General features: G+C 38.2%; 1 protein-coding gene across 4 annotated transcripts in view; it reads left to right on the top strand.

Annotated features, from left to right (window-relative positions):
• Plscr4 (phospholipid scramblase 4) overlaps positions 1-23,110 on the top strand; it is a 57,901-nt gene that overhangs the window by 18,359 nt on the left and 16,432 nt on the right. For all 4 annotated transcript variants that reach the window (XM_074059993.1, XM_074059990.1, XM_074059992.1 and 1 more), the window contains 3 exons: positions 2,254-2,489; positions 9,037-9,079; positions 9,826-10,052. In XM_074059993.1, the coding sequence (XP_073916094.1) occupies positions 2,254-2,489; positions 9,037-9,079; positions 9,826-10,052 (506 nt within the window). The remainder of the gene's footprint in view (positions 1-2,253; positions 2,490-9,036; positions 9,080-9,825; positions 10,053-23,110) is intronic.

Below are 23,110 nucleotides of genomic sequence, written 5' to 3'. Positions count from 1 at the left end.
GATGTACTGACATAGTCAACAACATGGAGAAAACTTGAAAACATGGGAAGTGAAAGGAACCTGATACAAAGGTTGCATCCTGTATGATTTCTTTTCACGGGACATCCACATCAGTCAAATCCATAGAGTGTTTCCACTGTCTGGAGAGGGGCAAAGGGCATGACTGTTGGTTGGTATGGGTTCTTTCTGGAATGATGAGCTTCTGAATTTATATAGCAGTGTTGGTTGCTCTACTTTGAGAATATACTAAAATTCACTGAGTCGTACCTTTAGAAAAGGATCATAAAGTTGATTTTCTTAATTTTTGCCTTAAGATTTTGATTCAATAAATAGAAATGGACCCCTGGAATCTATATTTTTATTAAGAACTCCAGATTATTTTGAAGCACTTTGATACTGAGCTACAATTAAGAATCAATATGCTGAAATTATTTGCTTCTAATTTGAAAATCTAAAAAAATTTACTAACATTTTTTCACTCTCATCATAGGCAACCAAGCTTCAGCAGACTGTAGGTCAGGTCTCAGCTTGGATTCTCTGCTTATGTAGGTTGCTTTTATTTAATCTTAACTAAAACAGATACTGAAATCTTAACATGAAATGTCTGAATTTGTTTTTCTTTTTAATCTCAAGACTTGCCACAACACTTACTTTTTGTATAACTCCACTGGGGAGGAAAACCTTTCTTTATCTGTGGCTGGCCTACCTGGAAGTTCAAAGAAAAGTGCCTTGGGGCTACTGATAACTCGGCCACTCACAGGACATCCAATAAGGATGTAAATCATTGGGAACAACAGTATATGTTGTTTATCTCTTCACAGAAAACCAACCCCAGATATTTGCAAATTTTAATGAATTAAGTGAAAACATCTGTGAAGTAAAACAAAAAATGGAAAAAAACCTAACCATAATTATTCAAAAATAACTTGAGATGGGTCTCACTATCTAATCTAGGCTGGTCTACAACTTGTGATCTTCCTTCCTCACTCCGCCTATTGAGTCTTGGGATTACAGGCTGCACCACCATGCCCATCTTACAAAAATTCTTCATTAGTTGAGGTACTGCAATATGGGTATTTCTTATAGTTACATGCTAGGAATTCCTTGAATTAAAAAAGATCACAAAGTTATCACTTTTTATCTTGAGAGAGTCTTGGTAAAGAAAAATATCCAAAGATCACATTTTAGCTGTCATGCAGTAAATTATCATTTTGCGTACTTTTCTCAAAACATTATGCAACATGGCATTTCCTTAAAGAAATCCAGTTCCCTTGACTGACTTGTAATGACAAAGTTCACCAGATCTCTATACTGGAGAGAAACGATGAAGAGATAGGTACTGTGGACTGAATGCTTGTGTACCTCCACAGTTCATTATCCCCAGTCCCCACTGTGATGGTATTAGAGGTAGATCTTTTAGAAGTAACTAGGTGTGAGAATAGAGCACTCATGATGAGATTGGTGCTCTTGTGAGTGCAGCAAGAGAGAGATGATATCTCTCTCCACCTGTGAGGATAAAACAAGAAGGAGACTGCTTGAAAAGCAGGTACAGGGCTCCCACTGGACCCAACCAGGAAGGCACTTAACCTTGGACTTCACAGCTTTCAGAACTATGAGAAGACATGCTTATTGCTGAAGTCACTCAGTCTGTGGAATTCTGACCCAGACATAGAATTCTGACCGCTAAGACAATAGCTTAAGAAATTGAATCCAAGAAGAGCCAGGATTGAGGAGCAGTAAGATCTAGATAGTGAGGATAAAAACAAGTGATTGACTCAAAGTCAACCCAACCCTGTCATTAAATCACCCCTTTGAAGCAGGGGTGACCTTAACTGTATTTGTGACCTTAAACAATAACAACAACAATGAAGATAATAACAAAGATTTACAGTGGTGATTACATACTAGGCCTTGTAGTAATCCTCACACCAACTAGTCAAGTAAGCTTATTATCTCCAAAGAAGGAACATAACACATGGAGAGGCTAACATGTTACTTAATATTTCATACCTTATTTCTACATCTCCAGAATGGAAATAATCATCTCAAAAGGCTTTAAGAAGATTGAAAGAATCAATATGTAAACAGTCCCCTTAATATATTATCAGTGCAAGCTACAGGGTCAAAAAATGAAACAACTTGTTATCTTCAAAAAGATGTTGCACAACCTATTTTATCTTCATGTAAAAAGTCATACTAACTTCCAATATATTGAAGTGTTAATGCAAACATTTTTGTTGGTTTTGAACACAGGACCTCCCATAGCAGCTGTCCCTCCACCTGCAGGATACCCAGGAGGCTTGCCTATGGGGTACTACAGTCCACAGCAGCCCAGTGCCTTCCCCTTGTACCACCCAATTGGCAGTGTGCATTCTATCCAGTATCAGCCTGGCAAATATCCTATGCAGAACCAGCCTGCTCCAATAATGTGGATGCCTGGGCCAGCTCCTATGCCAAATGTCCCTCCTGGTCTGGAATACTTAGCTCAGGTACTGCACACAATTCCCAATTACTTTCTTATGAAGTGTGAACATGGGACTTGGACAAGCAAAGACAGAAGCTGGGTGGAGTGAATAAGGGAGGTGGGACTATGAAAACTGAGGCTAAGTTAATGAGGCAGTAGGAATAGTGGCATGAATTTCTGAAATGTGAAAATGGAGTAAAGAGTATAGAAATGTTTTTAATAAGATGAATATGTATTTTTCTAAAGGATTCAGGTTGAATTTTAAGATATTCAATATGGTTTCTGAAGGAAATTAGAGAAAAAAGAAAAAAGAATGGGAATAGGAAAAAAAGGTAACGTAGTTCTTAGTTGTGTCTTTTTCTTAGAAGGAAGGTATTAAAATCAAGCAAAGCAAAATAAGGAAGAGCAGAGTATTAAATAGTGGGTAAACTATGGAGTAGATTTGCTCATTGCTTTTCCTCATTGCCATCATTATTCTTAACTTCTGCCACTTCTAAACATATACAAGGCAAATAAAAGTAAGATATTGTTCAAGAGAGCCAAGATCAAAAGTATTTCTTACAATACCCTGACTTCCAAATTTCCATCTACATAATACATTCTGAAGCCAGAAATAAAAACAGGAATGATGCACAAGTATGTAGAAATGGTAATTATTTAAAACCTCATCTCAAAAACTGAAAAAAATGTGCTTAATGAAAACAAGATACAGCTCAAGGTGAAAGTCTCATCTAAAACTTCTGAATAATGTGTTGCTTATGAAAAGCAGCAAGGACTTCTTACTTCAGCACATCTCCCAGGCACTCCATCAAGTATTCCTTGGAGTTGAAATGTTTCTCTTTTCAGTTCTACACACTTACCGGAACCTGTTATTTTTGTGTGTTGAAAATGATTGGCACTGTGTTACAATATTGACACAAGAAATTCTATAGAGTTAGATCAGGGAAAAAAATTTGAATTTTATATAAGCCAAAATTACATTAAATTATTGTTTGAGAAAAATTTTAACAAAATATAGAGTCAATCATTCATACGAAGTGCTAAAGTAAACCCTTGCGTTATTTCAAAAGGTGTTTACAGTGAATTAACTTTAGAAACTCACATTTTTACATTCATGAAAATACAGAAATTGCTTTTGGAAATTGAAATCCTTTGGCGTTGTGGCTCTTTTACAATTATTCAGCTTATTTCTTTATTTTTTCCATTGATTGTTTTATTCATTGTACAGAGGAGATTCATTGTGACAGTTCTAAATAAGCTTATACTGTACATTGGTTAGATCACTCCCACTGTCTCTACCCTCAACCCCCTCCCCACCCCACTTAAAAACTACTTCAAGAGGTTTCTATTTCATATAAGTATATGAAGTCTATCAACCATATTCCCTCACCTTAATCTCCTTTGTTCACCCTCCCTCGACTAGTACCTCCCCCCACACTCTGTACCTATTTACAGCCCTGTCTTTCATTAATAGTATCTAAATTGATGTTCAAAGGAGGGTGTCAATGTATGCCCACTGTGGGTGTGCTTTACTTTGGTTTGTTCAGTCCTTTCGCTCAGCCTCCCTCACCCCTTTACCTCCACACCCCATTTTTCAACAGCTTTCAATACACACCCTTATATCCTCTACCTTCACATCTATGGTATGCCATATTACTGATGCTTTGTCATTCTCTGTTCCTTTCCCTCTGTCCCCGAGTTCCATAGAGTAGTTCCACTGTTACAAACATGTTCTACATGTGAGTTTGCATATGATCATGTTTATTTTTGTGTGTATGTTTATCTTTTGTGTCTATTTTCCCTGTATGACAGAAAACATGTAGCTTTTGTCTTTCTGATCCTGACTTACTTCACTTAACATGATATCCTCCAATTGTATCCATTTTCCTTCAAGCCCATGTTTTCATTATTCCTTGTGGCTGAGTAGATCTCCATTGTGTATATATGCCACATTTTCTTGATCCATTCATCAGTTGTAGGGCATCTGGGTTGTTTCCAGAGCTTGGCTATTGTGAATAGTGCTGCAGTGAACATCAATGTACAGGTGTCTCTACTGTACCCTGACTTAAGTTCCTTTGAGTAGAGACCCAGGAGTGGTATCATTGGATCATATGGCAGTTCTATCTGTACTTTTCAGGATATTTTCATACTGCTTTCCATAGTGGTTGTACCATTTTGCATTCCCACCAGCAGTGTATAAGGGTTACTGTTTTCTCCACATCCTTGCCAGCATTTGTTGTTGTTATTACCCTTGATTATGGCCATTTTAATTGGGGTGAGATGAAATGTAAGTATTGTTTTGAGTTGCATTTCTTTTATGACCAGGGGATTTGAACACTTCTTCATGTATTTACTGGCTATTTGTACTTCTTCCTTTGGGAATTCCCTGTTTAATTCATGTGCCCATTCCTTCATTGGGTGTTGATTCTTTTGGGGCTGAATTTTTTGAGTTTCCTGTAGATTCTGGATATTAGTCCCTTATCTGATGTGTAGCTGACAAAGATTTTCTCCCCTCCTGTGGACAGTTTCTTAAGTCAAGTGACTGTTTCTTTTGCTGTGCAGAAGCTCTTGAGTTTGATGCGGTTCATTTGTTCATTAGTTCTCTTAGATGCTGAACCTTCTGAGTTCTATTTAGGAAGTGGTTCCATATGCCTGTATGTTCCAGTTGTTTAAAAGTTTCAGGCCTTATATTAAGGTTTTAGACTCACTTTGAGTTGATTTTGGTACAGGGTGAAAGACAGGGATCTAGTTTCAGTTTTCTACATGTGGATATCCAGTTTTCCCAGGAATATTTGTTGAAGAGGCTATCTTTTCTCCATCATGTGCTTTGGGCTCCTCTGTTGAAGATCAGCTGGCTATAGATGCATGGGTTTATGTCTAGATATTCTATTCTGATCCATGGTTTTTCGTGTCTGTTTTTGTACCAGTACCATACTGTTTTTATTGTTTTATTTCTATAGTATAGTTTAATGTTGGGAATTGTGATACCTCTAGAATTTGACTTTTTGCTCAGAATTGCTTTGGCAATTTGAGGTCTTTTGTGTTTCCACATGTATTTTAGAATTGATGTTTCTGTCTCTGCGTAGAATGTCATTGGGATCTTGATAGGGATTGCATTAAGCTTGTAGATTGCTGTTGATAGTATAGCCATTTTCACAATGTTGATTCTACCAATCCATGAGCATGGGTGATCTTTCCATCTTCTGATGTTTTTTTCAATTTCTATCTAGTGGTTTACAGTTTTCATTGAAAAGTTCTTTGGTTTTCTTTGTTAAATTTACTCCAAGTTAATTTTTTTTGAGGCTATTGTAAATGGAATTTCTCCATGATTTCTTTCTCAGTCTGTTCATTGTTGATATTTAGGAAGGCAACTTATTTTTGTATATTAAGTTTGTATCTTGTTAATTTGCCAAAAAAGTTTAAGATTTCTAAGAGGTTTTTTTGGTAGAGTTTTTAGGGTCTTAGATATAAGATCATGTTAAGGAACATTCCTTCTATTCCTAGTTTATTCAGAGCTTTTATCATGAAAGGGTGCTGAATTTTGTCAAAGGATTTTTCTGCATCTATTGAGAGGATCATGTGGTTTTTTAACCTTGCTTCTGTTTATATGCTGTATTACATTTATAATTTGCATATGTTGAGCCATTCTTGCGTCCCTGTAACGAAACCAACTTGGTCATGGCATAGGATCTTTTGGATGTGTTGTTGAATCCTGTTTGCTAGTATTTTGTTGAGATCTTTGCATCTATATTCATTGAAGATATTGATCTGTAACTCTCTTTTTTGTTGCATATTTCTTGGGTTTTGGAATGAGTGTAATGCTGGCTTCATAGAATGTGTTTGGTATTGTTCTTTCCCTTTCTATTTCCTGGAAAGTTTGAGGAATAATTGACATTAGTTCTTGTTTAAAGGTTTGGTTGAATTTAGTCGTGAATCCATCAGGTCCTGGGCTCTTCTTTGGAAGATGACTCTTAATTACTGCTTCAGTTTCATTGCATGTAATAGTACTGGTTAGGTGGATAACATCTCCTTGGTTCAATTTTGGTTGATTATGTGCATCTAGGAATTTATCCATTTCATCTAGATTTTCCAGTTTACTTGCATATAAGTTTTCAAAGTACTCTCAAATGGTTCTCTGGATTTCATTGGTGTTTGTGGTTATGTCCCCATTTTCATCTTTGATTTTATTAATTTGGGTCTTTTCCTTCTTCCATTTCATCATGTTGGCAAAGAATTTGTCGATCTTGTTAATCTTTTCAAAGAAATAATATTTTGTTTCCTTAATTCTTTCTATAGGTTTTTTTTTCTATATATATCTTGTTTGATCTCAGGCCTAATCTTTATTATTTCTCTCTGTTGGCTGGTTTTGGGTTTGGTTTGTTTGTTCTTGTTTTTCTAGTAGCTTAAGTTGCATCATTAGGTTGTATATTTGAGAAGTCTGTGTTTTAATGTAGGCCCTAATAGCTATAAACTTTCCCCTTAGCATGGTGTTTACTGTGCCCTACAGATTCTGATGGTTGTATTTTCATTTTCATTGGATTCTAGGAACTTTTTTATTTCTTCCCTTATTTTTTTCAGTCACCCACCAGTCATTTAGCAGTGTTGTGCTAGACTAAATTCTTGCATTATTTCCAGAGGTGTTTATAGTGAATTAAGTTTAGAAGCTTACATCTCTACATTCATGAAAATGCAAAAATTGCTTTTGGAAATCTGAAATCCTTTGGAGTCAATTGTTTAGCTTTATTTATTTAAATATTTTTAAAAGTTTCTCAATTTCTGCTATTACTCTGACAGAGGTTAAATTAGCATATTTTATGAGTTCTGTCTTTCCTTTCAGGAATGTTTTGACTTAAAAAATTTAAGAAAAAAAAAAGAATAATATAAGGTTTGGAGCCAAACAAATCTGGTCTTTCTTACTAACTATAAAACCAAGAATAACTTTCCTAACCTCTTGGTTCTTGAATGTCACCATCTATAAAATAGTATTGGCAATACCACCCTGTCAGGAAATTAGTAAGATTTTTAAGGAGACAGTTCTTATAATGCCCTCAATATTTGGGGGGCCTGCCTGCTAGATGATAGATGTGTGAAGGTTTTTAGTTTTAAAAGATTCTTCAGAATGAAAGCAAGATGGAGAGCCAATCATTTCCCTCCTGGTCTTTTTAAATTCTCATATGCAGGTGATGCAATGCTTCATGAAGTCTCGCAAGACTCCTTAGCAGTCCATAGGAGGATTACATTTCCAGAATACTGGCTTTGCCAGTGACTCCAACAATTTGTCAAAAACTATTTCTTTGCTGGCATAGCATCTTATTAGGCAAACTCCTTCCATATCAACAGGTGTCAACACATAAGAGTATTTTGCTCTATCATCAACACTTTACCAAGCAGAGACTATTTGAATTTTAATTCTACATTTTAATATGCTGATATTCTTTTTGAAAGGGACCATAATCTACTTCAGTATGCATTTTTTGATATTTTATATGTTTAGAACAGCTCATTTGATTGTTTTTATATAATAAAAAATTTTTAATTAAGCATGAACTATGCCCTTCTATGTCTTCTTGTAATTAGTAACCCCACAAAATATTCATCTCCAGATATTTTTAATCTTATTGATTTGCACAATCATATTTTTCTCATTAGTTAGCATATTAGTGTATTGAATATTTGAGGAAATATAGTATTTGGGGCTGTGTTCTAGGCTTAGGGAGTAGGAGTGGTCATATAATGTAAATTACTTGAAATCGTTTAGATAAGGATATGTCTTTCTTTTAGCAGAAGCAAGAATCTTGGGCTTGAGGTGTGACTCAAGCAGTAGGTTGCCTGCTTTTCAAGTACCAAACCATGAGTTCAAAACCTCAGTCCTGCCAGAGAGAGAGAGAAAGAAGAAGCAAGAAAACTTGTTATACTTGTTCTCAAATATAACCATAGTTGACCTACAAGCTGTCCATCCTCAGAGTGGACATCCTTTTTCAAGTGGGCACTTGGGGAAGGTATTGGTACTAATAGTTCAAGGTAATGAGATTAGTATGTTAGCATCTTCCATTGATGGTAGGGAAATAATATAAAACTGAAGACTCCATGAGAGGTTCACCCTGGCTAATTTGCTCTCCCTCAGCCACTGAGAGAATTGCCTTCTCTGTGTCTGTCCATGTTAAATCATCCTGAACTGCCTAAGTAATTCACCTGTTGACATGGAGTAGGCACCATGGGCTGAGCTAAGAACAATCTGTGAAAACACAGCTTAGTCTAGATGCTGCAGTACAGCAACCAGAAATGTTTCTGATATATCAACCAGATATTTGTTTTTTGTTTTACTTTTTAAAGTGGAACTGGAGGAAAGTGTTTTTCTTATCTGAACTGTGCTAACATCCATCTGATCTGATGCAACTAAGCTAAATTCAGTTGACGGTTTTCTTTATTCCAAATTGCAATTGCAAAAAAAATATTTTGGAATTGATTGACACGTTCTCATAGCTGCCCCATCAGTTTTTTTCTTATGCTAATTAGATTTAATTCTGTTTTTTTTTTTTTCTGTTTTTAATTGCTTTGTTCTATTTCCACAGCTGGACAACATACATGTTCTTCAGCATTTTGAGCCCATGGAAGGTGTGTATAATTTTGTTCTGTTCATCTGTATTTTAATCACATGAGAATTTGCATTATTTTATATCCACTTATTTTTTCATGTTGATGAATTTTTAGTAGTTCAAAGAGAGAAAACTATTTTCTATTACCCTGCTTTCAAAACAGCAATAGAGCAAGTTATTTTGTAAAATGTCTTGTATATCATATACTTCAAAGCTCTTAGATTTGAAAAGGATTCAATCCTTACCCAAGCAACCTGCCCCAGCATTTCCCCAATTCCTCCCCTCAACATTCACTTCTTGTAGATGAGAACAAGAAGGAGCCCAGACACTAAATGAATGAGCCAGGGGCCATGGCCAGTTAATCAGTCAGTGGCCAGGTGGACACAGACTCTAAACCACAGTCAACTAATCATTGGCAGAGCTGGGAATAGAATCTAAATTTGCTGAGTTTTGGTTTATGCCCCTGGTTTGGAGTAAGAAGAAAACCACTGTCAAAATGATGCCGTTCTCAGTTCCTTACAAGATTACTGACCCTCTCTCTAATAGCTCTCCACCTCCTTAGGCCACCAAATTTTGCCTTTGACTTTTTCTGATTTGTTTACTTATTCACAACTAGTAATGACTTGAGTCATTTCAGTTTATTTCATGAGCTATCAATTTATGGTCCAAATGTGATTTAAAATTAAAATTAAAATTTGATAAGGACTTCTTGAGGTTCTTTTTACCTGGTTCTATTTAAGATGGCTTTCTCATTTTACCCTTCAGTGATCACAGGCTTTGAAACTAATAATAGATATGACATTAAAAACAACGTAGACCAGATGGTTTACATCGTAACTGAGCACACAGATGACTTCACCAGGAACGCCTATCGGAATCTAAGGCCCTTCGTGCTCCGTGTCACCGACTGTCTGGGCCGTGAGATCATGACCATGCAGAGACCATTCCGGTGCACCTGCTGCTGCTTCTGCTGCCCCTCAGCCAGGCAAGAGGTCTGGGAACGGAATTCTAATCCATACTTCCTTCCTCATGCAGTCAACCACTGTGAGGGAAAGAAAAGCAGTTGTAGAGCAAGGTCAAGCAGAGTTTCAGGTCAAGCCCTGAAACTTTTGACTGCAGGGCTCTTATTTATACATGGATAGAGATATACCTCATAGAATAAGTAGGAATTTTAAATGATATGCTAACTAAGTATCTGAATTTGCTAAATATTCCTTTACTTATAACCCTCTCCATAGCTTAATTTGCCTGTAAAATGACGAGGTTAACAGCTCTTCTCTGATAGATTATTGTTTGGAAGACTGAGTGGCAAACAAACGTTTATCTCAGCACAATGACTGACAGATGGGACAGGCTCCATGAATGTTTCTGTTGCTTTCAAATATGCCTCCTTAACTATTGTCTTTATAATATAAGCCTTAGATTTCAGCTGAATCTCCACCTGTCATCCTCAATCTTTTTGGATACAGTAGGCATTTTTCTTCATATATGTGAGTGGGAATTTAAATCAAAGCCCCTAATTGCAGCCTTCTGAGACAAGGAAATCAGCACAGAGAAAAGCAAATCAAAATTACATACTCAGTCCAACTTGTGAAACTTTTGTCCAATAACATGATTTAAGAGTTTTTTCCTTTTTTCCAGCATTTTAAATTTATTTCTGCATTTTGTTTATGTAGTCTTAGAATCTGTGTCGAATCCTGTACTCAGCAACACAAGGCAAACACCAAACAGTTCCATCAACAAAAGAATCCTCTTTTATTTTCATACTCCCCTTCCTCCTTCCTTTCCCACTTTAACTTCTGGAAACCAACAAATTGTTGTCATTTCAATAATGCTATAAAATGTTAAACATAATGCAATGTATTAACGAACCTAAATATCACATGGAACCCCTTAAAAATGTATTTTTTTAGAATTTTTGTATCAGTTAAACATTAAATTTAATTTAGATTAAAATGCTATGGAAACAGGATCATATAGAATGCAGCTTCACAGAATTAGCTTTTTTTATCCTGTGTAGTTTCCTTGAGAGTCATAGAGGTCACTATATTATATCAGTGCTTCATTCCTTCTATGGCTCTGTAGTATAGACATTAAAGGCTATTTTTAAATGAGTTTTTTATATAATTTTGAGTTTTTTATATCTTAGGTTTAAGCTTATATGAAATATTTATTAAAGAAACTATCATATTGATACATTCACGTGTGGATGTGAATACATCGATATGTATATAAATGTACATATATTCCATACCTTAGTTTGACAGCAAATGAAGCTATGTGGTCCTGCCCCATCCCCCGACAAGTCAATTCTCAGAGTAATTAGGACAGTGCATAAGACACAGGTGAATTGTCTGTCAACCTTTCATTTTGGATTTTTAGTGTACACTTCATCGGTGTGTCTCTTTTGTGACGAGCAAATAGGTATATCTTGTTTCACAAAGGAGTATGTAAAGATAATTAAATAATACAGAGTAGGGGACACTGATTCTAAATTATTTTTTTTAATGACTTTATGTACCCACATACACAGGCAGTACTGTTTTATCCCAATTCATAGAGAAGAGAAGAGAAAGAATGCATAGTGGGGCATGCAGGGGGACCCGGAAACCAGTGGTCCCCTGGGTCAGGTTGGAGACTTGGTTTTTATAGCTTTTGTGTATTGCCTGAAGGCAGAGATGTCTCTCATGTGCAGACAGAAGTTTCATGGGAAGGAAGGATGTCTCCTTGACCACTTATCAGCATTTGGGACCTCGGGCGGGCTGTTCATCCTTCAGTCTCCTCTCTCAATGGTCTCCCTAACTGCAGTTAGGGATAAGGAAAACAAGGCTTTTCCTTGGCTGCTTCCTGCTGACAGGGGGCAATGAAGGGGCCCGCAGTGTCAGGGCTGACCACGAAAGGGATTGTCAAGGGGACCACGATAGTAGGTCATTTTCATCTCCATCAGGGCATTTGTAGTTGATGGATTCTAGGTGAGAAGAAACAAACATGACAAGTAAGTTTAAAATGCAAGCCCCTGACACAAGCAAGAGAATAATGGCAACTATAGGCCCTGGAAAGGGTAGGAACCAAGTCCTGGAGGGGAGCCAGGATTTTATTTGGTCTCATACCTGTGTAGAAACCTGAGTTTCAAGAGACTGCTCTCAGAGCCACTTAATCTGTTGGAGAATGTAGTCTGCATGTTCCTCTACAATGCCTGAAGTGTTTATATAGGTGCAACAGGACGTATTGGCAATGGCACATCCCGCTCCTTGTTTAGCCAAAAGAAAATCCAGGGCCAGGCGGTGGTCCATGACCACACAGGCAAGGGATTACAAAGACCTCTGTATGTACATAATGGCAAGGCCTACCTGGTCTGAGGTGGCCTTTGCTACTTTGGTTAGGTTTTTTTGTAGTTATGTGATCAGCAATCACTCCATAGCTGATTCCAGCTAGGGCTCCAATTAATGCTGCTATCCCTAAAACTATTAGAGCAATCTCCCTTTCATCCCTTTGGGAAACTGTTTCTGTTGTAGTTAGCATTCCCCTTTCCTTCCAAATGGCTGCATGAGCATAAGGGATACTTAGAATCTGCATAGAGATTGGTCAAAGATCACTTCAGGGGGGGTGGGTGCACCTGAAACATCTGTAAATCCTCCATGACTTTACCCACAAGTGGCAGTGGAAGGAGCAAGGGAGAGAAGGATGCCCGCTCCCACTAGAGTTTCTCCTCATCTGGGGACTCCTAGATAAAAGTACCCCAGCCTGCGTGGGTATGCTGCGTGAGCCTAACCAAGAGTGACAGGGAATGAGAACTAAAACACACACAAACATACAGACATACAACAATCGCCCTCTGCCAAAGGCCCAGGAAGGCCAGAGTGGGACCCGAGATGGCCCACAAAATAGGGATGTTGGCACTGTTGTAATAAAGCCCTTAGCTCATGGAAGAGATGAAAAAGCTGTTCATCATTAGTAGGTCCTAAATAAGCAGTTTCAATACTCTTAAGTACTCCATAAACATATGCACTATCTGTATACAAATTAAAAGGAACATGAGCAAAGTCCTGACAAGCCAATATAACTGTCTGAAGCTCAGCACGCTGAGCAGTGGGAAAACCTAGTTGTACAACCTTTTGTCCTTGAGAGGAAAAGTAAGCAGTGTTTCCAGATCCTGAAGCATCAGTAAAAATCACAAGAACCTGAGGTATAGGATCCTCTCGGATATTGTGAGGAAATATAAAATCATGTTAAGGAGCAAAATTAAGAAGTTTAGAGGAAGGCAAATGTTCTCCAAGCTGTCCTGTAAAGTTTGCTAATGCATTTTGCCACATGGTATCAGTGCGCCATAACCACACCTGTTGTTCTTTGGTAAGTGGGACAATAATAAGGGATGGTTCTAGTCCTAGCAGTTGTACAGTGAAAAAATGTCCCATGGATATTAATTTTGCTGCCATATTATGGTAAGGAGTGATGACTCTAACAGGGGAGTGAGGTAAATGTAGTCACTGTAGCACTCCCTGAGTCTGCCAAAGAACTCCTGTGGGTAGACTTGCAGAAGGTAAAATAAGAAGTTGTATTCGTTGAGAATAATCAACACAAGTTCTCTGAGAGTTATGAATAGCTCATTCAACCTTAGCCAGGGCCATATGACCTTCTGGTGTGAGCTATCTAGGAGATGATGGTTGAGTGTCTCCCTGTAAAATTTTAAAGAGAGGAGACAGTTCACAGGTGGTAAGTTTTAAGGCAGGATGTAGCCAATTTCTATCACCTAATAATTTTTGAAAATCATTTAAAATTTTTAAATCATCTTTGTGGAATTCTATTTTTGGGGGGTGGATAGTCCACCTATCACCTAAAAATTTTTGAAAATCATTTAAAGTTTTTAAATTATCTTTGTGGAATATTTCTATTTTTTGGGATGGATAGCTCCTTATCTGGAGCTACAATAAGGCCCATTTGGCTAAATTAAAAACAACAAAAGAAGTTTAGAAGAAGTGGGCTTACCTGGCATCTATTTTTAGTTCTGGCTGGACTATAGATGATATCCTGACAACTTAAAAATGCTGCAGAATGTCAACAGACAACAGTTAAAGGTTTTGAAAAAAGCCAACAAAAGTAAATATTTAGAAGGCTGACTCAATTGAAAATAGATACTGGGTAATTGCAAATGCTCTGAAGAAGGACCCAGACTGAGAATGAAAAGACTTAGTATAGCCATGGTTAAAATACTGAAAAGTAGTTTGGGAATTGTCAGAACATTTAGTTATTTTCATTGCAGACTGTATTTTTAGGAGAATAATTATGACTGATAGTATTAAAACAGCAGCACTAATGCTCTTTGTTATAATTAGGAACACGTGGACACAAATTTGTAAAAGTCTATCATCGTTAACTTTAGATCTCTTTAAGTTATGAAGCTAATGCCTGTGATCCCAAATAGCCTTATTTTTTGATGTATAGTTACATTTTATACATATACAGTAACACTTATTGACTAAAACTAGTATAGGCCAGATTTTAAGTAACAGGATTGCTCAAATGGCAAAGTTTTTCTGAATGTTACTGATTATAAACAGCACACCTGCCAAAAGTTTCATTAAGCATTTCATATGTCAAAGGTTTAGATGTAATGCTTTTGGATAAACAACTTTAGCTGGTCAGTTAAACGTAACACTTTTGGATAAAATAGAGCTTTAGCTCATTATTTTACATAAACTGACACTTTAAACTTCGTACATGTTTGTACCATAGTTAGATAAAGCATAGACACAGAAGACAGTTATAAGGTGGTCATTTTAGAGAACTTTGCATGAGAAAATACATAAGTGAACTCTGATTTAGTAGTACTAAAGCTTGACATCAACAAAAAACACAAGTAATTACTTTGATAAAATCTTTCCCTACAACAATTTTTTGTAGATGTTACTCAGAGCAGAATAATATTAAGATAGCATTGTTATCTTATGGGTGTAGAGAATTAGATTTTAGTCTGACATGACCCTAAAAACATTCTTTTAGGCAACTCTTAGATTATATTCAACTTTAACTTTTATCACACACCAAAGCTTTTCATTATACACTTTGAAAACTTACTCCGACCTTCATACAACATACTAAACCCTCTGATGGTTTGTCCTTATCCCTCCTCTCCATATTTGAAACAATCTTTAAGACAAACCCTTCTTTACAAAATCTTTCTCATCTGAAAACATTCCTTTTTTTCCTTTAACTTTTTCCCAAAATACACACTCAATACCTATCTACATCCTTTCTACTTGTTCACTTTGTAACTTGTATTTAAAAATAACTTTCATAAGAATTTTAAATTTAAATAAAATTATTTTTCAATTAGCCTTATTTTTAAAGACACCTTTTGTCAATAAATCTAATTATAAAAGAATTGAATGTAAATTACACCTATGACAAAATGAAACAAATTAAGGTTACTGTCCATAAAATAATGCCTGTAATTAATTAGACCTCATTGTGATATAACCTTTGAAAAACTGTTTTTTCTTAAAAGTAGCAGCAGAAGTGGTGGGGGGGAGAAGAGAACAGAAATTATTGTATTTCTTTACAATAATTTTATAATAAAAATCCTCCTAAAGATGTTTAAATATACACATATGTAAAAGAGGTTTTAAATTAGGCATGCCATAAATGTCAGCTTAAGCACACATAGATTAAAGAGATCAAGAACATGTAAAAATTAACTAAGTGGCCACAAGTACATTGATTACTTTTTTTTTTAATTTTTTTTTTTTAGGAGCAGATTGAGAAGTTTCCCATTCTGTTCTTTTAGGACTCATTTTGGGCAGCTTAACAGCTGAGGCAAGAATCAATTTTAGGAATAGTGTTTTGAGTCAGTCTCAGTTTTTAATAAGATTGTTGCCATAGGTGTTAGATTTTTGTCTCTAAAGAGTTAATCATACTGTAGACATACACAAAACTCACACAATGGAACACAAAACAATTACATTAATATACACAAAATTTGCACAATGAAACACAAAACAATTATATTAATTTCGAGTACACTCTTAGACCATTGAAGACTTTAGATTTACCTCTAATTTTAAACATACGTACATAGCGATCTCTTTCTTTAGATCTAGTTTGTCCCATATTTATTACTCCCAACTATATTCAGAATTTCGCTCTACCCTTACCTTATTTTCCTTGTGGACTCATCCTTCAGAGAGCATTCCCTCACCTTATCCAATGAGTTCTCTTGTAGTCAGGCCCCAAGGTTGGGTGTCACTTCCCCTGGCCTGCATGGGTATTCTGCGTGAGCCTGACTAAGAGCGATGGGGAATGAGAAATAAAACACACACAAACATACAGACTTACAACAGAACGCTAGTATCAGGAGGATTGCACGTTCCTGATGGGAAATATGAGCGCCTACCTGAGCCAGAGTGTTTATTTTATTAGGTCAGTACAAGGAAAAGACTCAGGTAAAAATCAAGCTTTAAAAATTCCTGATACAAGGTGAAAGGAATGAGGTCTGGTGGGCTAATTTTCCTAAGGCTAATGAAGCTTAATTACAACTCATCAGTTCTGGAATCATCAAGGCTTGCAGAACACCTTGTCTAAGGTATTGATAAATGTGGCATCAGGGAGTTTCCTAACAGTTCTGGTACTTTATCTGTTTTACATAAGGGGGCTGGTATGCAGACACAGCAGGTTGTATTCTTCAAGGAGATGTGAGAACAAAGGTCAAGACACCAGGTAGTGGGAAAATTATGGTAGAAGAGGCTGTGCAAACTTCTACTTGGAGAGGCTGTGCAAACTCCTATATGGAGAGGCTGTGCAAGCTCCATTATTCCCAGTCTAGGGACATACCTGGTCCCCAACATAAAAGGAGAAACCTCTGTTAAAGTGACCAGTTTTTCCTTGTTTCCCTTTTTATATGGGGAATCAAGTCTCAAGGATCCAGGAAGGATCCCCCCTTGCCTTCTTATTAAAACATTTGAAAGATCTTGATCCAGAAAGTCTTCAGCAAAAGCAACTCAAGTTTTATTGCACCCAGTCGTGGCCACAGTATCCTCTGGGAGATGAGGAAAGATGGTCAGAAGAAGGGAGCATTAATTATAATACCATTCTTCAGTTAGATATGTTCTGTAAAAAGGAGGGAAAGCAAACCAAATTTCCATATGTTCAACTGTTCTTTTTCCTCAGAGACCACCCAGAATGGCTGAACAAATGCAGGATAGATACCCTTTGCAGAAAGCTCCCAAACTCCCTTGAGGAACCAAAGAACCCATTTGATACTCCATCAGCTCCCCCTCTTCCCCTTTACCCAGCTACCTCATACACCAGACATCATCCTCCAGGGCTCTACCCTCTCCAGTTAATTCCTGGAGGGGATAAGGATCACATTCCTTTTAGACTGAGTGAACTTAAAGAAATAAAAAAGGATTTAGGAAATTGCACAGAAAATCCAGATCAGTATATCTAGGCATTTAGAGAAGTCGGCCAAAACTTTGAACTGAGCTGGAAAGATGTAATGCTATTGCTATCTCAGACCCTTACTCCTCTGGAGAAACAGCAGGTACTAGATCAGGCAGTCAAAGCCAGAGATGATATCATTTAGAAAATCTGGCCCTACAGGCCTGTCTCAGACTGAGCCCTCACAGGAGGAGGAGGGGGAGGGAAAAGAAAGACAAAGACACTGGATACCTAAAAAGGAATCTCGATTCCCAATTCCAACAGATCACACAGTACCTAGGTAAGACACTAAGTGGGACCCTGATATGACAAGGAGGAATGGAGTAAAAACCATTTCATCCACTGCATTCTTGAGGGTCTAAGGAGAGCCAAGATAAAATCTTAATTACCTTCAAGTCACAGCTGTACAGCAAGGACACTTAGAAACCCCGGTAGCTTTCCTACAGAGACTTTACAAAAGCCTACCAACATTGTGCCAGAGTCACAGGAGGAGGAATCATCCTAAAAAATAAATTTCTAACACAGTCAGCCCTAGATATCCATAAAAAGCTTCAGAAACTGGTGGCTGAAGGTAGCAGAGGTCTAGACCAATTGGTCCGTGTAGCTACATCCATATACTATAATAGGGACTTAGAAAAAGAAAAGAAGGCCCTGGAGAGAGAAAAGAGAAAGGATAAACAACAGGAGGCTCTGATAGCAGAGCTCAGGGAGGCTTCACTGGGGCAGAGTTCAAACCCTAGGACATGCTTTCCATATTATCAGGCAGGCCATTTTAGGAGGGAGTGCCCCTGGAGGAAGCCACCCCCAGGAACCTGCCCCATTTGTCAGGGATAACATTGGAAGGCATACTGTCCTTGGTTCCCAGGGGAACTGGGGCCAGAGCCTTCCACCCAATGACAGGTCCCAGGGCCTTCCATCCAGGCTCCTGTAACTACCATAAAAGCAAATGAGCCTGGGCAATACTTACTATTGAAAAACACATGGTCAGCTTCCTTATCAATACTGGAGCCAGCATCTCAGCTATTTCTTTCTCTCCCAGACCCAGGTCCTCAAAAAAAATTACAGTTTGGGGCATATCAGGCCAGCCCCTAGAGCATTATTTCACTCAGCCTCTCACCTGCTCCTGGGGAGATTTCCACTTCTGTCACTCCTTTTTAATTGTCCCAGAAATCCCCACTCCTCTGCTAGGGTGAGACCTTCTAACTAAACTGGGGCTACAGCTCCTTTTACCCTCAGGACAGTACTTTTGCTTGCCCCATAGAGGAACAAGTAGACCCTATGGGTGGACAGATGGACATACCATGGGACATGTGTGAACAGTGGTTCCAGTCCTAATTCATCTCAAGGACCCCTCTTGGTTTCCCCATCAAAAACAATATCCTTTAAAGCCAGAAGTTAAGGAGGATCTAATTTCTATAATCAAAGACTTAAAGAGACAGAGACTGCTAATAGAATGCTCCAGCACATATAATACTCCTATTCTCAGTGTCAGGAAGTGACCTAACAAATGTAGGCTAGTCCATGATCTCTGCCTGATCAATAAAGCAGTAGTGCCTCTCCACCCTGTAGTTCCAAATCCCTATACGCTTTTAGCCCAAACACCTCCAGGTACTGCTTACTACTCTGTCTTGGACTTAAAAGATGCCTTCTTTTGCATTCCCTTACAAGCTAAAAGTCAACCTATCTTTGCCTTTGAGGACCCCACAAGAAAGTCTGGACAGGTCACCTGCACTGTCCTCCCCCAGGGATTCAGAGACATGTAGGCCCCAAAGTGACCATGTGGAGAGGAGTGATCTGGCCAAGAGATTCCTTATTGCCGGGTGGGAAAGGCAGAGAGCCAAAAGAGGGGGCGGGGGCAGGTGCTTAAATACCCCTCACTGAGACTCGGCATGATCTGATTGGCTAGAATCTTATGGTTCATGCTGATTGGAGATTAGGGCAGAAGGAGAATTCAAGCTAGACTTGAGTCAGGACCGTGACCCTGGAAAACAGAAGCTTAAGGGTGCAGTAAGAACTGAAACCTATCAGCGCCGTTATTGCCAACAATACAGCCCCCACCTCTTTATGTTGGCTCTAACCCAAGACTTGGCAGAATGGCAATACCCACAAGCTCCTCTGCTACAATATGTAGATGACCTCCTGTTCTGTGGACCAATGTGGAGCCTGTCATTTCATGAGCCACTGAGTCCTTACTAAACTTCTTAGCAGACAGAGGTTATAAAATCTCTAAAGAAAAAGCCCAGTCTAGTGTTACATACTTAGGTCTTATCCTGGAGAAAAAAAGAGGGTTCTAGGAGAAGATAGAATCCATCCAATCCTATGTTTCTTCTACCTAAAACTCTAAAGCAATTGAGGGCCTTTTTGGGGGTCACAGGATACTGTAGAATTTGGATCCTGGGATATGCAGACCTATCAAGGCCCTTATACCAAATCCTTCAGGAAGCACAGAAGGATCCCCAGCTCTTTATTAAATGGGATGACAAGTCAGAAAATGCATTCCACAAGTTTTAAAAGGCCCTTATGACAGGGAGCACTGGGTCTCCCAGTGCAAGACAAGTGTCAATTATATGTCTATGAAAAGAAAGGACTGGCCTTGGGAGTCTGACTCAGCTCTGGGGCATCACTCCCCAGCTAGCAGGATACTTAAGAAAAGAATTAGATCAGGTAGGCAAGCAATGGCCAGGATGCCTTAGAACAATGGCTACAGTAAGCCTTCTTGTACCTGAAGCTCAGAAACTTATCCTAAACCACCCCCTAATGATTTATATCCCACATGACCTAAGGGGAATTTTAAACTCAACAGGAGAACTTTGGCTATCTGACAGTCGTCTACTTAAATACCAGGCCCAGCTTCTGGGAGGGAAAGAAATAACTTTAAGGACCTGTCAGAGCATAAATCCTGCATCCCTTCTACAAGAGACAGATGGAGATCCTAAACACTCATGTGAGGAGGTGCTTATAGAAAATTATGCTGCCTGTCCTGACTTAACTGATTAGCCCTTAAAAAGGCAGATCTAGAATTGTACACTGATGACAGTTCCTTTGTCAAAAATGGTGTCAGACATGCAGGGTTTGCAGTTGTAAAAGAATCTGGCACCCTCCATCAGGTCCCCTTCCTCCTAATACAAGTGCTCAATTGGTAGAATTAGTGGCCCTAACAGAAGTGCTAAAACTGTCAAAAGAACAGACAGTCAAAATCCATACAGATTCTAAGTATCCCTTCCTGATCCTGCATGCTCATGCAGCCATTTGGAAGGAAAGGGGAATGCTAACTATAACAGAAACAGTTTCCTATAGGGATAAAAGGGAGATTACTCTAATAGTTTTAGGGATAACAGCATTAATTGGAGCCCTAGCTGGAATCAGCTATGGAGTGATTGCTGATCACATAACTACAAAAAAAACCTAATAAAAGTAGTAAAGGCCACCTCAGACCAGGTAGGCCTTGCCATTATGTACATACAGAGGTCTTTGTCATCCCTTGCCTGTGTGGTCATGGACCACTGCCTGGCCCTAAATTTTCTTTTGGCTAAACAAGGAGTGGGATGTGCCATTGCCAATACTTCTTGTTGCACATAAACACTTCAGGCATTGTAGAGGAACATGCAGACAACATTCTCCAACAGATTAAGTGGCTCTGAGAGCAGTCTCTTGAAAATCAGGTTTCTACACAGGTATGGGAGCAAAAATAATCCTGGCTTCCTTCCAGGACTTGTTTCCTACCCTTTCTGGGGCCTATAGTTGCCATTATTCTCTTGCTTGTGTTTGGGCCTTGCATTTTAAACTTATTTGTAAGTTTGTTTCTCTTTCTTTTTTTTAATTTCATCTATTTTCTTTTTTTTAATTCATTTGTTCACATGTGCATACATTGTTTGGGTCATTTCTTCCCCCTGTCCCCACTCCCACCCTCTGCCCCCCAAACCCCCTCACTTCCAGGCAGAACCTGTTCTGCCCTTATCTTTAATTTTGTTGAAGAGAAGACATAAGCATAATAAGGAAGACCAAGCATTTTTGTTAGTTGAGTTAAGGATAGCTATACAGAGAAATTCCTAACATTGCTTCCATGTACAAATGTGTCACAACCCAGGTTGATTCATCTCTAACTGATCTTTATACTGGTTCCTGATCCCCTTCTCGTGTTGACCTCTGTCACTTTAAGATTTCTGTATTTGTTCCTCTGGAGTGGGGACATCAAATGCTTTCATGTTTTGGGTTTTCTACCTATCCCCATACCTCCCACATGTGCTCTCTCCTTGGCATGTGACCCAAGTAGAATAACATTGCTGTATTTGCCCTATATCTAAAGTGTGCATATGAGGAAGAACATACGATTTTTTGTCTTCTGAGCCTGGCTAACCTCACTCACAGTGATGTTCTTCACTTCCATCCATTTACTTGCGAATGATATGATTTCATTTTTCTTCATGGCTGAGTAAAATTCCATTATGTATAAATACCACACTTTCTTGATCCATTCATCAATAGTGGGGCATCTTGCTTGTTTCCATAACTTGGCTATTGTGAATAGCACTGCAATAAACATGGGTGTGCAGGTGCATCTGAAGTAACCTGTGTCACAGTCTTTTGGGTATATCCCCAAGAGTGGTATTGCTGGATCATATGGCAGATCTATGTTTAGATTTTTGAGAAGCCTCCAAATTTTTTTCCAGAGTGGTTGCACTAGTTTACATTCCCTGGCTATTCTAACAGGGGTAAGGTGGAATCTTAGTGTGGTTTTAATTTGCATTTCCTTTATGGCTAGAGATGGTGAGCATTTTTTCATGTGTTTTTTGGCCATTTGAATTTCTTCTTTTGAGAAAGTTCTGTTTAGTTCACTTGCCCATTTCTTTATTAGTTCATTAATTTGGGGAGAGTTTAGTTTTTTAAGTTCCTTATATATTTTGGTTATCAGTCTTTTGTCTGATGTGTACCTGGCAAATATTTTGTCCCACTCTTTGGGTGGTTTCTTCAGTTTAGAGACCATTTCTTTTGTTGTGCAGAAGGTTTTTAATCTTATGAATTCCCATTTCTCCATTCTTTCCTTAGCTGCTGAGCTGCTGGGGTTCTATTGAGGAAGTCCTTGCCCATACCTATTAGTTCCAGAGTGTTTCCTGCTCCTTTCTATATAACTTCAGAGTTTCGGGTCTGATATTAAGGTCCTTGACCAACTTTGAGTTGATACTAGTACAGGGTGATGGACATGGATCTAGTTTCAGTTTCTTGCAGATGTATAACCACATTTGTTGAAAAGATTTTCTTTTCTCCATCATATATTTTTGTCACCTTTGTCAAAAATGAGGTGGGTATAGTTGTGTGGATATCCAGATCCTCTATTCTGTTCCACTGGTCTTCATGTCTGTTTTTGTACCAGTACCATGCTGTTTTTATTGCTATTGCTTTGAAATATAGTTTGAAGTCGGTATTGCAATACCTTCAGCATTGCTCTTTTTGCTGAGTATTGCCTTGGCTATTCGGGGTCTCTTGTGTTTCCAAATGAACTTTAGGGTAGATTTTTCAGTCTCTGTGAGGAAAGTCATTGGGATTTTGATGGGAATTGCATTAAACATACAGATTGGTTTTGTTAGTATAGACATTTTTACTATGTTGAGTCTACCAA

This window comes from Castor canadensis, chromosome 17 (assembly GCF_047511655.1).
Source record: "Castor canadensis chromosome 17, mCasCan1.hap1v2, whole genome shotgun sequence".
Taxonomy (NCBI): domain Eukaryota; kingdom Metazoa; phylum Chordata; class Mammalia; order Rodentia; family Castoridae; genus Castor; species Castor canadensis.
This window is presented reverse-complemented; position numbering and strand designations above follow the sequence as displayed.